Source organism: Choloepus didactylus, chromosome 4 (assembly GCF_015220235.1).
Source record: "Choloepus didactylus isolate mChoDid1 chromosome 4, mChoDid1.pri, whole genome shotgun sequence".
Taxonomy (NCBI): domain Eukaryota; kingdom Metazoa; phylum Chordata; class Mammalia; order Pilosa; family Megalonychidae; genus Choloepus; species Choloepus didactylus.
In genome coordinates, this window is record NC_051310.1 from 158,079,413 (window position 1) to 158,095,409 (window position 15,997).

The 15,997-nt window shown below is 39.9% G+C and overlaps 1 protein-coding gene across 4 annotated transcripts; it reads left to right on the plus strand.

Moving 5' to 3' along the window:
* The first annotated feature begins 1,685 nt into the window (after positions 1–1,685).
* Positions 1,686–15,716, plus strand: LOC119533495 (dehydrogenase/reductase SDR family member 2, mitochondrial-like). Of its 4 annotated transcripts, none has more exons than XM_037835544.1 (7): positions 1,686–1,825; positions 2,571–2,751; positions 3,443–3,544; positions 4,259–4,329; positions 13,648–13,699; positions 14,844–15,040; positions 15,605–15,716. In XM_037835544.1, exons 1-7 carry the CDS (start codon positions 1,686–1,688, stop codon positions 15,714–15,716), a joined length of 855 nt encoding a protein of 284 aa, XP_037691472.1. The 4 variants fall into 4 exon arrangements, with proteins under 4 accessions (XP_037691472.1, XP_037691474.1, XP_037691473.1 ...); XM_037835546.1 differs by having other exon boundaries at positions 14,844–15,012; positions 15,586–15,716; XM_037835545.1 differs by having other exon boundaries at positions 14,844–14,978; positions 15,549–15,716.
* The last annotated feature ends 281 nt before the right edge of the window (positions 15,717–15,997 follow it).

Sequence of the window (15,997 nt, forward strand, 5' to 3'; positions counted from 1 at the left end):
AGGAGGAAAAGGAAATTCTACACTCTGTTTTGAATCCTTGGCTATGAGAGAGGTAAGGAATCCTAATGAATGAGTGGAATGGTAAATTTCAGAGAGAAAAAAATTATGAATTTATGTTATAAGTTCACTTCAAAAGCATTCTCTGCTTTCATATTTGCCTAAAATTTACTAAAGTTTAAGTGTTTAAAGGGAATTGGTCTTATGTAAATAAGATATATTCATAAATATAGATTTGTGGTGATTTGAGCAGAGGCTCAGCATCCTAGATATCAGGAAAACCCAAGTTTACAGAGTTCACAAAGCCCAATGAAAACTATCTTAGTTTTTCAGGCTGCTATGACAAACACCACACAGGGGTTGGCATAAACAATAGGAATTTACTGGCTCATGGTTTTGACGCTAGAAGTCCATAATCAAGGGGTTAGCAAGGCGATGCTTTCTCCCCAAAGCCTGTAATATTCTGGTGCTGGGTGCTGACTGTTGGCGATCCTTGGGGTTCTGCAACTTGCATCTCTGCCCTCCATCACATGGTGATGTCCTCTCCTTTCTCTTCTGGGTTCCACTGACTTCTGGCTCCTCCCATGGCTTTCTCTTACTATGCCTGAATTTCTTCTGCTTATAAAGGACTGTAGGAATCCAGGTTAAGGCCTACCCTCATTCATTCTGGCTACGCCTTAATTAAAATAACATCTTTAAGGGATACTATTTACAAAGAGTTAACACCCATAGGAATGTCTAAATTGGGGTACATAATTCAACCTACCACACACCCCAAAACCTAACCACTTGCACATGAAGGATGGCTACTTTAAAATACATATTTGAGACTAGAGCTGAATTGGCACAACTAACCAATTGACAGGCTGTGACTGAGGAATTTGACCCAGCAGCCTAGTGAGGCCTCTAAGAAATCATTGTTCCAGTGATTCATTCATTCATTCATTCAACAAAAATCTATTAAGCATTTCCTAGGAGCTGGACACTCTACTAGGAGTGATAAATGCAACACAATTCACTTCAAATTGTGAGATACGTGCTAGAAGGGGTTGTAAACATGGGGGGCCATTAGGTCATATGGAAGGAGCCACAAAATAAGCTCTGTTGGGGGAGGAGGAGGTCAGAGAAGTCTCTCCTAATGGGCTGGGAGTAAAAAAAGGGTAAGTCTGGAAGAAGAAGCTAAGGGATAAAAAGCAGCCAGAGCTGGGCATTGCAAGCACATGTTAAGATGTATTCAAAGGCTTGAGGCAAGAGACCCACAAGAGATAAAATGATGAAACACATCAGCCCTTAAGGAGACATGGAACAACTTGTATTTTAGGCACTTTATGGTTTACAAAACCCTTCCACATCCTTAATTTATTTGGTCTCTGATAATAATCCTGTGAAGTAGATGTCATTATCCAGGGGGTCTCAGTGATAAATATTTATTGAAACTGTGTTAGGATTCAGTTCCAGATAACAGAAATCACTCCAATTAGTTTAAATGGAAAAGACTTAATATAGAGAATTCTGCGTTCACAAAACCATTGGAAGAGCTGAAGAAGCAGGCTCTAGGCTGAGCTTTCAGAAGTGATTCCCAGGCCATCCCAGTTCTAGCCCATAAGACCACTTATTGGAACTGTGATTACCTTTCTCAGAGGCCTCCCTGGATCAAGTTCACCAAGAGGAAGACCCCAGAAACCGATATGCTTAAGTCCCTGACCCGGGCTTGGAAGAGTCTCCTGCCCCCCGCGGCCCCACTCTCCATGAGGAGCACTAGTAGTGGAGCCAACAGTAGGGCCACACTGGCCAACAAAGTAGCCATGATCACAGGATCCACAAGTGGGTAAGAGCAACTCTTTGGGGATGGAAAGAGTATGGGTGTTTCTGGATTTTTTACCTCCTTTTCTTAGCCTGGATCTCTACAGAGCAGAGCCTCAGACAAAGGCTTAAGTGCTGGTAGTTGATTTGGGAATATGGTCCTAAGGAGAAACAATGAGAGGCAGGAGAGGGAACTAGGAAGGGACAAGAAAGTAAACCCAAGGACAAGTTATCACACAGAGACTACTACGGGGCACTGGGTGATGTGCTCCACCAGTCCTCTGGGAAACTTGTGAAATGCTTCTCAGAAGCATCCTTCAGGGGAAGACAGGAAGAGAATTCATCCATTGGCTCCCTTCCTCCATCGGTCAAGGGTTACCCTATATTGGGTTAATGCCCTGCACTTCCAGGTTCCATTATGTGAGGGTCCAGGATTCCACCAGCTGAGGCAAGGAACTCTCCGGTTGCAGATGCAAAGCAAACCAAACATTCAAGGAACTGATAATTTGTTTCCACAGTAGTATGTTGAGTAAAAGGTGAGGCCCAGAAGATATAAAGGGATACATAGGACGACATATATACCCATGTGGCTGATGAATACTCTCTTTACCCTCTTCTTGGTCCTCTGCCCATCCATGACTAGGGCATAAGGTTAACTGCTCTGGATTAGTGGAGAGAATTAATTTGGGACCTCAGAGATAGAAATGCAGAAGAAAGGAAGGGTTTAACCCAAGTCTAAATCGTCATGTCCTCTCCATCTCTGTCCCCAGCATTGGCTTGGCCATCGCTCGGCGCCTGGCCCAGGACGGGGCCCATGTGGTCGTCAGCAGCCGGAAGCAGCAGAACGTGGACCGGGCGTGGTGGCAGCACTGCAGGGGGAGGGGGCTGAGTGTGATGGGCACCGTGGTGCCATGTGGGAAGGCCGAGGACCGGGAGCGGCTGGTGGCCACGGTGAAGGGGCATAGAAGGAGGTGCTCATGTACCCATACTAGAGCTAAAGGCATTATACCAGGGAATCAAGCCAACTAGGCATCACTGAGCCCCTGCCCAAGGGGTCCACCTACAGTCACCCCTGAATAGGCCCACAGACCTAGGCAGAGAGGAAAGATGCTCAGGGAGGGAGAGATTGCATGTGGCCCAGGATTTAGGAGAGTTGGACTGGAGAATACTGACAGGGAAGGAAGAGTCTGTTTACAACCACCTGCTACAGCATTGAGTAGTCAGTCTGGCCCTCCTGGAAGTGTTGAAGGCTGAGGAGGGATCTGAAAGGGTACAGAGATGCTGTAGAAGAGAGTCCTGATTTTACAGTCAAACCTAGGGGGAAGTGGAAAGGTGAAAATGGAGTTTCAGAAAATAGTACAGATGAGAGATGTGTTTTGGGACTGGTAACCAACAATGCCTGGGACTGAAAGAAGGACATGAAAGGGTAACTGGGGTGAAATTCCATCCCTTTTTGTCCAGAAGCTCAATGTCTGTTTCCTAAAATAAAAGAGAATGGTTCTCCATCCTCATTTGGTACTGTTTCTCTCCTGGATTTGACCCAGGCACAGCCTTAGGGACATCAAACAGGAATCACATACCACTGCTTCAGAAACTTTGTGATCCCTAATCCTGGTCCTCTATGCCCCTATCTCCCTTGCAGACCCTGGAACACTGTGGGGGTGTTGACTTCCTGGTGTGTGTGGCAGCAGTCAATCCCTTGGTGGGAAGTACCTTGGGGAGCAGTGAGCAGATCTGGGACAAGGTGAGATCTGCAGAAGCTGACTTGGGGCAGGTTAGACTTCATCCTCACCTTTGGCATCACCATCTCTCCATCAAGGCTTACACATCCATAGTGATCCACTGGCTCCCATACATCCACCTTCCCAACACAGACACATTGGCACAGAGCAAGGATAGGTGTCTGATCTCTCTGAGCCTTGATTTCCTTGTCTGTAAGATGGTGATAAGAGTGTCTAAATTGCTGTTCTGGTCCCCACCATCCAGGAGTTCCCAGCCTGCAGGTACCATTCAACATGGAACCAAATAATCGCAATAAATATGGGGCACAGAGAAGGAAATGATTCCTTTCCTTTTCCAGAGATGTTAATCCTGAGACTGCCAGCTCCAGGCTGTAATCCTGAAATCTGGCCTTCCCTAGACCCAGCTGGCCAGTGTCTCTTTTTTTCCAGATGGGACATTCTCCTTGGGCTGGTGCCCCTGGAGACAGAGAGGAGACATTGTGCAGACTCTGGGGTCTTATGCCTGCAGAATCCCCAGCCTGATCCCCACATTCCTGCATCCTCAGGACCCCTGCCCTATGAATGCCATGTCTTATCCATGTTAAGGCAACACTCTGCTTCTTTCCCATTGTCAGAGGTCAACACGTTCATATCTAATGTGGTATATTTGTTACAGTGAGGAAACACACTGCACTGATTCTCTCCCCTCCCCCATTCCTCATTTGCTCTGATTTCAGATACTGAATGTCAATGTGAAGGCCCCAGCCATGCTGCTGAGCCAACTGCTGCCCCACATGGAGAAGAGGAGGTATGAAAGGGGGAGGAGAAAGGGGAGGGAGTCATCAGTATCAAACATGGAGCAAGGGACCTAAAGCGAGAGGTGGCCAGACATTGAGTTAGAGGCGTTGCCAAGTCAGAAAGATAAGAATAATGAAAATTTTGACTTTCAGACTTCTGGGTCAGCTAAATTAACAAAAGAATTCTATCTAGTGGCATCATTTCCTCATATCTAAAGTGCCAGGGACCTGGCAGGCTCTTTACTGGAAGCAGGACAAGATACCCATAGAAAGAAGGACCCAGAGTCCCCACAAACTTCCCTGAAATCAGAGAAATGGAAGTGGCTATTCTTGGTCTACAGCAGCTGAGAGCACAGGAGTCCAGGTTCATAACCCTGAGGCATCTTGCACCCTTCCCATAACAAGACCAATCATGTTTATCAGTCCCGCTTAACTCTTTTCCCAGAAAAAGGAAGAGAACCACAATGTCCCAAAGTACATAAAATTAAAAACTATAGATAATTTTTTTTAATTTTCATCTTAAACACAGGAAAGTAAAAAATTCTCAAACCAAAACCTAAGTAAAGGCAAAATCAAAAAGAGATAAACTGAGCATTGCAGTTATTTTTGCCCCATGGGAATTTTCCAAATCCCCTTTGACCATCAGCAAATCCTTTAGCTTCTGTGTTCATGGGATCTCAAGAAGTAGGAGACAAAATAAAAGGTCTGCCCAAGCAAAATTGAAACATATATAAACAGAATGTGTACACACACACACACACACACACACACACACACACACACACAGATATTATACATATATATATATATATATATAATAACTGAAGTTTTACATGCAACAGGTAGGCCTAAGAGCAAATATGACATGGTTGAAGAAATATTTAGTGAATTGAAAGATGGAACTGAGGAAATTATTCTAGAATGTAAAACAGAGATACAAAAAGATGGAAAATTTATAAAGACGTTAAGAGACATGGAAGATAAAGCAAGAAAGTCTTATCCATGTTTAATTAATGTTCACAATGATAAGAGACAGAAAAAAAAGGTGGCAAAGGCAATAACTGAACAGATGATATCCATATATTTCTGATCTAATGAAAGATACCAACTCACATAATCAAGAAGAATACATAATTTTTAAATTCCACATGTAGTCACATTACAAAAATGTGACTTCTCATTGGTAAAAATGGAGGCCATAAGAGAGTGAAATGAGATCCTTAATATGCTGAAAGAAAATTTCTATGAATCTAGAAATCTATACCTAACAAATATATCTTTCAAAAATTAAGGCAAAGAAATAACATATTCAGACAAACAAAGCCCAGATTTTGCTACCAGAAGACCCTCATTGAAAGAAATTCTAAATTATGTACTTTAGGCAGAAGAAAAGATACCTAATATGGAAAATCTAAGATTCAAGAAAGAATGAAGAACACAGAGTATAGTAACATAAGAACAAATATAACCTCTTATGGTAAAAAGAAAAAATAATGTCTTGTAGTGATAAAAATTAAAATATGCAAAGAAATTAATATTCAGATCAAGAGGATGGAAATGAAGTTAAGGTTTTGCAATATTTTCAGGTTGTTTAAGAGGAGGTAAGAATATCAACTGTGAACTTTTATAGCTAAACATGCCTGTTTTACTTTCTAGAGTAACTGCTATAAGAATGTAAATAGAGTATGCAGTATTTTTTAAGCTAGTAGAGGGGAAATGGAAAGAGAAAAAAATATCAAAAAGAAAGCAAGAAGAGAGGAGAATTGAAACAACTGGAGGATCAGTAGGAAACACAAAACTGGATGCTAAACATTAATTCAAGTATATCAGTAATTACACTTATAGTACTGAGATTGTCAAACTAGATTTTAATAAAATTATATGCTCTATTCAAGTGACATGTATTACTGAAAAGTTGAAAGAAACAGATGAAAAAAGAAGTAGAAGGTAAATTCTAACCAAAAGAAAGTTGATGTCACTATAACATCAGGCAAGAGACATTAGTTCAAAAGCATTGCTCAAGATAAAAAAACAGTCATTTCATAATTTAAAAGGATCAATTCACTAGGTAGATATAAAATTTTAATTGCTATATATACATTGAAAGCTTCCAAACATATAAAGCAAAATTTGACAGAAGTACAAGGAAAACTACACAAATCCACACTTATAGTGAAATACCACACTTCACTCTAATTAAGTAAAATAAGTGCGACTCCCCACCCCCAAAAAAAAACAGTAGAATAGGCAATGTTTAAAAATAATATGACCAAATGAATATACATAAAAAATGTATCAACAATGGCTGGATATACATTCTTTTCAAACACACAGAGATATTTACAAAAATTGATAAGCCAGGTCATAAAGCAAGTCTCAAAAAACTTCAAGGGATTGAAATAGAAAAGACTAGTTTCTCTGATCATAGTGCAATTAAGTTAGAAATCAACAACAAAAGAATGACTAGAAAAATCTCATATATTTGTATTTATAATTAAAATTAGAAAATAGCTAGAACTGAATTATAATGAAAATCAAGAAGCAAAGATTGCGGGCAGTAAGCCCCAAAACTCCAGTCTTAGGGAAAAAGCATCACCTTGATGATACCTCAATTTTGGACTTCTCCTAGCCCCAAAACAGTGAGCCAAGAAATTCCTCTTATTAAATGAATCCAATTGCATGGTATTTATTTTAGCAGCTGAGAAACTAAAACACAAGGAAAACCATCTGATTACTTTAGACAACAAAGACATGATTTATCCAGTTTTTCACTGATAGATATCTAATTGAGTTTATGGTTCAAAGGAGAGGAATCATGAAGTCGGTTTAAGTAGGATAGATAAACCTCAGCACATTTGTTTTAATTTCTTAGCAACTAAAACAAATACCGTACTATGAATTGGCTTTACAATAGGAATTTATTGTCTCACAGTTTCAGAGTCTAGAATGCTTGCTTGCTCTGAAAGTCAGTATCTTGTGACTGGCTGGCAATCTTTGGGGTTCCTTGGCTTTCCAATCACATGACAATGCACATGGTGGCTTCTTCCCCTTTATCTTCCAGATTCTGTTGACTTTCAGCTTCTGGCTGCTCCCCATGTCCTCTCTTTCTGTGTCTAATCTCCTTTGCTTATAAGGATTTCAGCCATATTGAATTAAGGCCCACCCCCATTCAATCTGGGCACAAATTAACTAATAACATCTTCAAAGGTCCTGTTTTCAAATGGGATCACACCCACAGGACCAGGGGCCAGTACCAAAACATGCCTTTGTGAGGGACATGATTCAATCCCCAACATTATACAAAATGCACTCAGAACAATTGCTGTGTTTAAAATGCACACTTGAAATCCTTTACAGACATTAAATAAAAGTATAGCCTTCTGGATTGTAAACAGTAGTAGTTATCAGAATATTATATAGCCAATGTCAAATGAAAGTGAAAACTGGAATATGCTAGGGGTGGTGGAAATAAACCCAAAGAAAGTAGAAGAAAGGAACAATAAAAAGAAGAGCAGAAATTGAAGTAAAAAAAATACAATAGAGAGGACCAAGAAAGCAAAAGGTTGATTCAAAAAAATTTAAACCTTTGATAATTTTCTGGTGCAACTGATCAAGAAGAAAGAGGAAAGGTACAAATAAAAACAAAAAGACATCTCTAGAGATTCTGAAGACAATAAAAAGGGCAGAAAGAGAGAGAGAGACTTCCAGGAAGATGCTGGAATAGGGAGTTGCAGGACTCACTCCTCTTCCAAAAAAGCTACTGACAGGCAGAAAGTGTTCAAAGCAACTGTTATGGGGCTTCAGAGACCAGGGAAGTACTGCACAGCATCCAGGGAAAAGCAGAATGAAGAGACTGAGAAACTGTGGTGAAAATCAGTGAGTAACTCCCTCAGCCATGGCTCATAGCACCCACCCTCAACCCTTAGGCAAGCAGCTTCAGGTTGGCCCAGTCCCTGCCTGGAAGGCTGCTGCAGGCTGAGACAGAGGAGGACACAGCTCAGTACTGATCCACCCACATTGGCCAGAAAATTAATCCCATCCTGGATTGCACACCATTGTTTTAAACCGTATCAAAGACAGAGCTGCCAGAGGACTAAAAATACTCTGCCTTCTTAGGGCTGTGATAAATAGGTTGCTGAAGAGTGCTGTCTGCTGGGCAGGCCTGAAAACACAGCTTTCTTTTTGGTGTCTTTCCTGATCCTCTCCCCAGGCCCCTTTGGAACTGGTCTGTGCCTCCAGCATGGGTCTATGGCCCTGTTTGGGCTGGAAATACTGATGAACCAACAGTCAAAGAAGAGCCTTAATACAAACCCAATCAACAACAAAATCCTAGACAAGAAAGAAAAACTGAACTTCAAAATAATCTCAAGATATTCAGATGCTCAGATATCAACAACAACAACAACAAAATCAGTGGGTGAAAGAAGAAATTGTGAGAGATATCAGTAAATATTTCAAGATGAATGAAAATGATAACACAACATATCAAAATTTATGGGTTCCAGTGAAGGCAGTACCGAGGGGAAAATTTATAGCCCTAAATGCTTACATTAAGAAGGAAGAAACAGCTAAAACCAAAGGCCTTACTGCATACCTGGAGGAACTAGACAAGGAACATCAAATTAACCCAAAGCAAATAGAAGGAAAGAAATAACAAAGATAAGGGCAGAAATGAATGAAATTGAGGAAAAAAACAATAGAGAGGAACAACAAAACCAAAACTTGGTTCTTTGAGAAGATCAATAAAATTGACAAACCCTTAGCTAGACTGAAAATGAAAATAAGAGAGAAAATTCAAATAAATAAAATCAGAAATAAGAGAGGAGACATTACTACTGACCCAACGGAAATAAAAAAGATCTTAAGAGGGTAATATTAACAATAGTATACCAACAAATTGGACAACTTACATGAAATGGATAGTTTCCTAGAAACACATGAACAGCCTATACTGACTCTAGAAGAAATAGAAGAAATAAACCAATCACAAGTAGGAGATTTAATCAGTTATCAGAAACCTCCCAATAAAGAAAAGCTCAGGACCAAATGACTTCACAGGTAAATTCTATCAATCATTCCAAGAAGAATACCAATCCTGCTCAAAACTGTTCCAAAAATTGAAGAGAAGGGAAATCTACCTAACTCATTCTATGAAGCCAAAATCACCCTAATATCAAAGCCAGATGAAGATACTGCAAGAAAAGAAAATTACAGATTAATCTCTCTAATGAATATAGATGAAAAATCCTCAACAAAATATTTGCAAATTGAATCCACAGCACATTAAAAGAATTATAGCAGGGGTATTGGCCTACCCCACCTCGATGGTTGCTAACATGACCACAGACATAGGGGACTGGTGGTTTGATGGGTTGAGCCCTCTACCATAGGTTTTACCCTTGGGAAGATGGTTGCTGTAAAGGAGAGGCTAGGCCTCCCTATGTTTGTGCCTAAGAGCCTCCTCCCAAATGTCTCTTTGTTGCTCAGATGTGGCCCTCTCTCTCTAGCTAAGCCAACTTGACAGGTGAAATCACTGCCCTCCCCCTATGTGGGATCAGACACCCAGGGGAGCGAATCTCCCTGGCAACATGGAATATGACTCCCAGGGAGGAATGTAGACCTGGCATCATGGGATGGAGAACATCTTCTTGACCAAAAGGGGGATGTGAAAGGAAATGAAATAAGCTGGAGTGGCAGAGAAATTCCAAAAGGAGCCGAGAGGTCACTCTGGTGGGCACTCTTATGCACAATTTAGACAACCCTTTTTAGGTTCTAAAGAATTGGGGTAGCTGGTGGTGGATACCTGAAACTATCAAACTACAACCCAGAACCCATGAATCTCGAAGAGAATTGTATAAAAATGTAGCTTATGAGGGGTGACAATGGGATTGGGAAAGCCATAAGGACCACACTCCACTTTGTCTAGTTTATGGATGGATGAGTAGAAAAATAGGGGAAGGAAACAAACAAACAGACAAAGGTACCCAGTGTTCTTTTTTACTTTAATTGTTCTTTTTCATTTTAATTATTATTCTTGTTATTTTTGTGTGTGTGCTAATGAAGGTGTCAGGGATTGATTTAGGTGATGAATGTACAACTATGTAATGGTACTGTGAACAATCGAATGTACGATTTGTTTTGTATGACTGCGTGGTATGTGAATATATCTCAATAAAATGAAGATTTAAAAAAAAAAATTATATACCATGATCAAGTAGGTTTTAGTCCAGGTATGTAAAGGTGGTTCAACACAAGAAAATCAATTAATGTAATACACCATGTTAATAAATCAAAGGGGAAAAACAACATGATCATCTTGATCGATGCAGAAAATGCATTTGACAAAATCCAGCATCCTTTCTTGAGAAAAACACTTCAAGAGATAGGAATAGAAGGAAACTTCCTCAACATGATAAAAGGCATATATGAAAAACCCACAGCTAACATCATACTCAGTGGTGAAATACTGAAAGCTTTCCCACTAAGATCAGAAATGAGACAAGGATGCCCACTGTCACCAGCATTATTCAGCATTGTGCTAGAAGTGCTAGCTAGAGCAATTAGACAAGAAAAAGAAATTAAAGACATCCAAATCAGAAAGGAAGAAGTAAAACTTTCACTATTCATGGATGATATGATCCTATATTTAGAAGAAATCTACAAAAAATCAACAAAAAATCTACAACAAATCTACAAAAAAATCTGCTAGAGTTAATAAATGAGTTCAGTAAAGTGGCAGGATACAAGATTAACATGCAAAAATCAGTAGTGTTTCCATACAATAGTAATGAGCAATCTGAGGAAGAAATCAAGAAAAAATGCCATTTACAATAGCAACTAAAAAAATCAAATGACTAGGAAAAAAACTTAACCAAGGATGCAAAAGACCTGTATTCAGAAAACTGCAAAACCTTACTAAAAGAAATCAAGGATGACCTAAATAAATGGAAGGACAGTCTTTGATCATAGATTGGAAGACTAAATATTGTTAAGATGTCAATTCTACCCAAATTGATTTACAGAATCAATGCAAAGCCAATCAAAATGGAAAAAACAATTACCAAATTTATTTGGAAGGGTAAAGGGCCTTGAATAGCCAAAAACATCTTGAAAAAGAACAAAGTTAGGGGACTCACACTTCCTGACCTTAAAGCATATTACAAAACTATAGTTGTCAAAACAGCATAGTACTAGCATAAAGATAGACATATTGATCAATAGAACCAAATTTAGTATTCAGAAATAGATCCACACATTTATGGTCAATTGATTTTTTACAAGGCTGCCAAGTCCATTCAACTGGGACAGAACAGTCTCTTCAACAAACAGTGCTGGGAGAACTGGATACCCATATCCAAAAGAATGAAAGGGGACCACTATTTCACAACTTATACAAAAATTAACTCTATATGGATCAAAGACCTAAATATAAAAGCCAGGATCAGAAAAATCCTAGAAGAAAATGTAGGGAAGCATCTTTAAGATCTTGTGATAGGTGGTTTCTTAGACTCTACACCCAAAGCACAAGCAATGAAAGAAAAAAATAGATAAATGGGACTTCCTCAAAATAGAAGACTTTTGTGCTTCAAGACTTTGTCAAAAAGGTGAAAAGGCAGCCTACTCAATAAAGGAAAATATTTGGAAACCACATATCTAATAAAGGTTTAATATCCAGAATATATAAAGAACTCCAACAACTCAACAATAAAAAGACAAACAACCCAATTAAAGAATGGACAATATGCTTGAATAGGCATTTTTCCAAAGAGTAAATACAAATGGCTAAAAAAGGACATGAAAAATGCTCAACATCACTAGCTATTAGGGAAATACAAATCAAAACTACAATGAGATATCACTTCACACCTGCTAGAATGGCTACTGTTAAACAAACAGAAAGCAAGTGTTGGAGATGATGTGGAGAGATAGGAACACTTACTGCTGGTGGGAATGTAAAATGGTACAACTGCTGTGGAATACTGTTTAGCAGTTCCTCAGGAAGGTAAGTGTAGAGCTGCCATATGATCCAACAATCCCATTACTAGGTATATACTCAGAAGAACTAAAAACGGGAATGTGAACAGACATTTACACACTGATGTTCATAACAGCATTACTGACAGTAGCCAAAAGATGGAAACAACCCAAGTGTCCATCAATGGATGAATGGATTTAAAAAAAGTGGTATATACATACAATGGAATATTGTTCAGCTATAAGAAAAATGAAGTCCTGATGCATGCACCAATGTGGATGAAACTTGAGGACATTATATTGCATAAAACAAGCCAGAATAATATTGTATGACCTCACTAATATGAACTAAATATAATGAACAAAGTCATGGAGTTAATATCTAGAATACAGATTACCAGAAGATAGAATACAGTAGAGAATGGGGAGCTGATGCTTAATTTGTGCAGAATTTTTAATAAGGTTGATTGTAAATGCTTGGAAATGGATAGAGGTAATTGTAGCACATTATTGTAACTGTAAGTAACAGAACTGAATTGTGTGTATGATTTTGGTTGAAAGGGGAAGTTTAGGGTCATGTATATCACTAGAAGGAAAGTTAGAGGATGAAACATGGGACTGTATAACATAGTGAACCCTGCTGTGGATAATTAAGGTGATTAATAGTAAAAATATAAGAATATTCTTCCATGAACTAGAACAAATGTGCATCACTATTATAAGATGTTAATAATAGGGTTGTATGTGGAAAAAATACACCTTCCATCAATTATAATAAAAGTAACACACCAATGCTAACTGTTAATAATAAAGGGGTATAAGTGGTGTGGGGTTTTTCTTTTTGGAGCAATGAAAACGGTCTAAAATTATTGTGGTGATGAATAAAAAACTCAGTGATTATCCTGAGGGCCACTGATTATACACATTAGATGGATTCTATGATGTGTGAATAAAATTGCTTTAATATTTTTCAAAGGCAGCAGGAAGTTGTTAAGGCCAAAAAAACCTTTAGGCCAAACATAAACTGAAATTTTAATAAAAAGGACAAATTCTTTAAAAGTATATATCTTATCAAAACTGACTAAAGAAGAAATAGAAAACCTTACCAGCCCTATAACCATTAATCTGTAGTCAAAAATTTTCCCACAGAAACAAAATCCAAACACAGATCATTTACTGGCAATAAATTCTAAAAACAAAATTGAAGACCTAAAAAAATGGAGCTATATACCTCCACCAGGCCCAAGTTATTGTCTTTCTCAGTTCTCCCCTACTCTTTCATATAGCTTCCATTCTCAGTTACATACCAGATAACTGCCTTCAGCTCATGTATCACCCAATCTTCCTTTTTCCAGGCAAAGTTCAGTGGTCCTGGTCTCTTCGGTTTCAGCCTATAAACCAATTGCTGTAAGTATGACCTTCCATGGCTCCAGGTTAGATAAGATGTGTAAAGGCTATCAAAAAACTTTCTATCAATTCAAATGCACAGCTTCTGACACCAACTGTAAACAATGCAGTAATTCAATCAATTCAATCCTGATTCTACCTGGAATTAGGACAGACCCCATAGGTTAAGGGGAATCCTCTACAAGACTGTCCTTCAGGCACCAGTCACAAGTTTGGGGACCCAGGCTACCCACCCTTCTGACCAAGTGGCTACAAATTCAGGTGTTCCTACCACTCCCTCAGTTTCAATAATTTGCTAAAATGACTCACAGAACTCACTGAAAGCACTATACTTACAATTATAGTTTTATTATAGTAAAAGGATAAAATAAGAAGCCAAAAGAAGAGACACATAAGACAAGGTCTGGGAGGGTCTCAAATGTAAGTGTCCATGTCGTTTCCATGTGGTGTCAGAAAGCATCACCCTCAGGAACAAGAGCAATGTATTTTCTCAATCAAGGAAGTTCATAGAGTTTCAAGTATTCCAAGTTATATGGGGGTCTCATTATATAGGAATGACTGAGAGCCCACATGGTTGAGCTCAGTCTGCAGCTCCCCTTCCATCCCAGAGGTTGGGAAGTGAACTGTTATGACTTGGCTCAAAGTCCTAACCCCCTAATCACCTGGTTGATCTTTCTGGTGGGGCCACAGGTATGGATTGCTCCTCCCTGTCATCTTGTTAACATATGAACTACAGTGTGGTTCTGGGTCCAAAAAGCAGAGCAAAAGACATTCCTATCACAGGAAATTCCAAAGTTTCAAGGGTTGCTTCCCCAGGAATTGAGGACAAAAACCAGCCAAGTTTTTCCTTTTACTGCAGAGGAAACTCTCCCCCTTTGGGTGCGTGGCAATATGCAAGGTTTGACAATTGCTCCCTTAGGACCACTCATGTGCATATGTGATTATTGGGTGTCACAGATCTTGCCTTTTATATAAATGCATTTAGTGGTCACCTCTTGCCCTATCTTTTGGGCATTGTCTTCCAGACTTGATTATCTGGAACTGTTCATATTGGAATGAATTTCTAGACAGAGCCCATGAAATACAAGGGACTCTCCCTCATCTCCATTCTAGTGAATTTATCTATTTTTCTTTCCATCCATAGAGACTGGGGGCCTACAATGTCAGTAAAACAGCCTTGCTGGGCCTCACAAAGACACTAGCGGTGGAGCTGGCACCAAAGAACATCCGGGTGAACTGCCTGGTGCCAGGAATGATTGAAACAGATTTCAGCCAAATGGTGAGGACCAAGACCAGCTCCTGGACCACCCCATTGACCACTGGGAAGCCTTCCCTTGCCAGGCCATGTCCCACAGAGGCCTGAACTCTCAGACCCATCACTCTGGAGCTCTAGACTAGCCTTTGAGATCAGCAGCAGAATCAGGACTTCAATCTTCTGAAACCCAGAGTCTCCCTCAGCAACCCTTCCCCAACAAAGATACAGGCCTGCTTAATGTGGAACCGGCATGGCTCCCTCTATGTAAGCAGCACTAACATTTTTACCTTTCTTTTAGCTCTTAGAAGACCCAACAGAATTGAAAATTGCAAAGGCATACCATGGAATACAGCGGTAAGTTGTGTGTGATGCAGTGTCCCTTGTAGATCTGGATAAAGTGATCCCAGAACACTGATGGTGAACAAAAAATCACGTATCATCCCACTGCAGAGTACCTACACATTCCCCTTTCTGGGTTCTGATGATCCATCCAGCTCTGGGATGAGCAAAGTTCCCTGCAGAGCCAACGTATCTGCACGTTGCAGCCCTTCCTGCCTACCCATGGGTTCTTGACTTCACAAAATCACTCAGGAGCTCAGGGTTCATAGAGAGCCATCACCAGTCTCAGCCCCATTGCTTTTTCCATACAGACTGGGGCAGCCTGAGGACTGTGCAGGACTTGTGTCCTTCCTGTGTTCTCCAGATGCCAGCTACATCACTGGGGAGAGCATCGCGGTGGCTGGCTTTTCCCCCCACCTCTGAAGGGCATGAGCTCAGAGCTAGGACTTGACTCTCCAAGTGGGAGCTCCATGAGTCCATGGGCTACCATGCCAAAACCCCCTCTACATTAACAATGAGCCCATGCTCCAAATACATACTTTGGGTCCAAACCTTCACTGCCTGAGTATGAAATAATAAAAGATATCAGAAAAGAATTCTTACAGCATAAAACTATCATTATTTTCACTTTTCTTCACCCATTTCCTACCTTGCTGATTAGCAGCTATGGCCTAACAAGAGCATGGTAACCAGGAGCCCAGATC

What these genes read in the sequence shown, in the direction of transcription:
- LOC119533495 (XM_037835544.1), top strand. Translation starts at nt 1,686, where the DNA reads ATGCTTAAGTCCCTGACCCGGGCTTGGAAGAGTCTCCTGCCCCCCGCG. An exon ending in CCCCACATGGAGAAGAGGAG is followed by an intron (nt 4,330 to 13,647) that starts GTATGAAAGGGG and finishes TCCTTTTTCCAG; the next exon opens with GCAAAGTTCAGTGGTCCTGG. An exon ending in CAGCCTATAAACCAATTGCT is followed by an intron (nt 13,700 to 14,843) that starts GTAAGTATGACC and finishes TTCCATCCATAG; the next exon opens with AGACTGGGGGCCTACAATGT.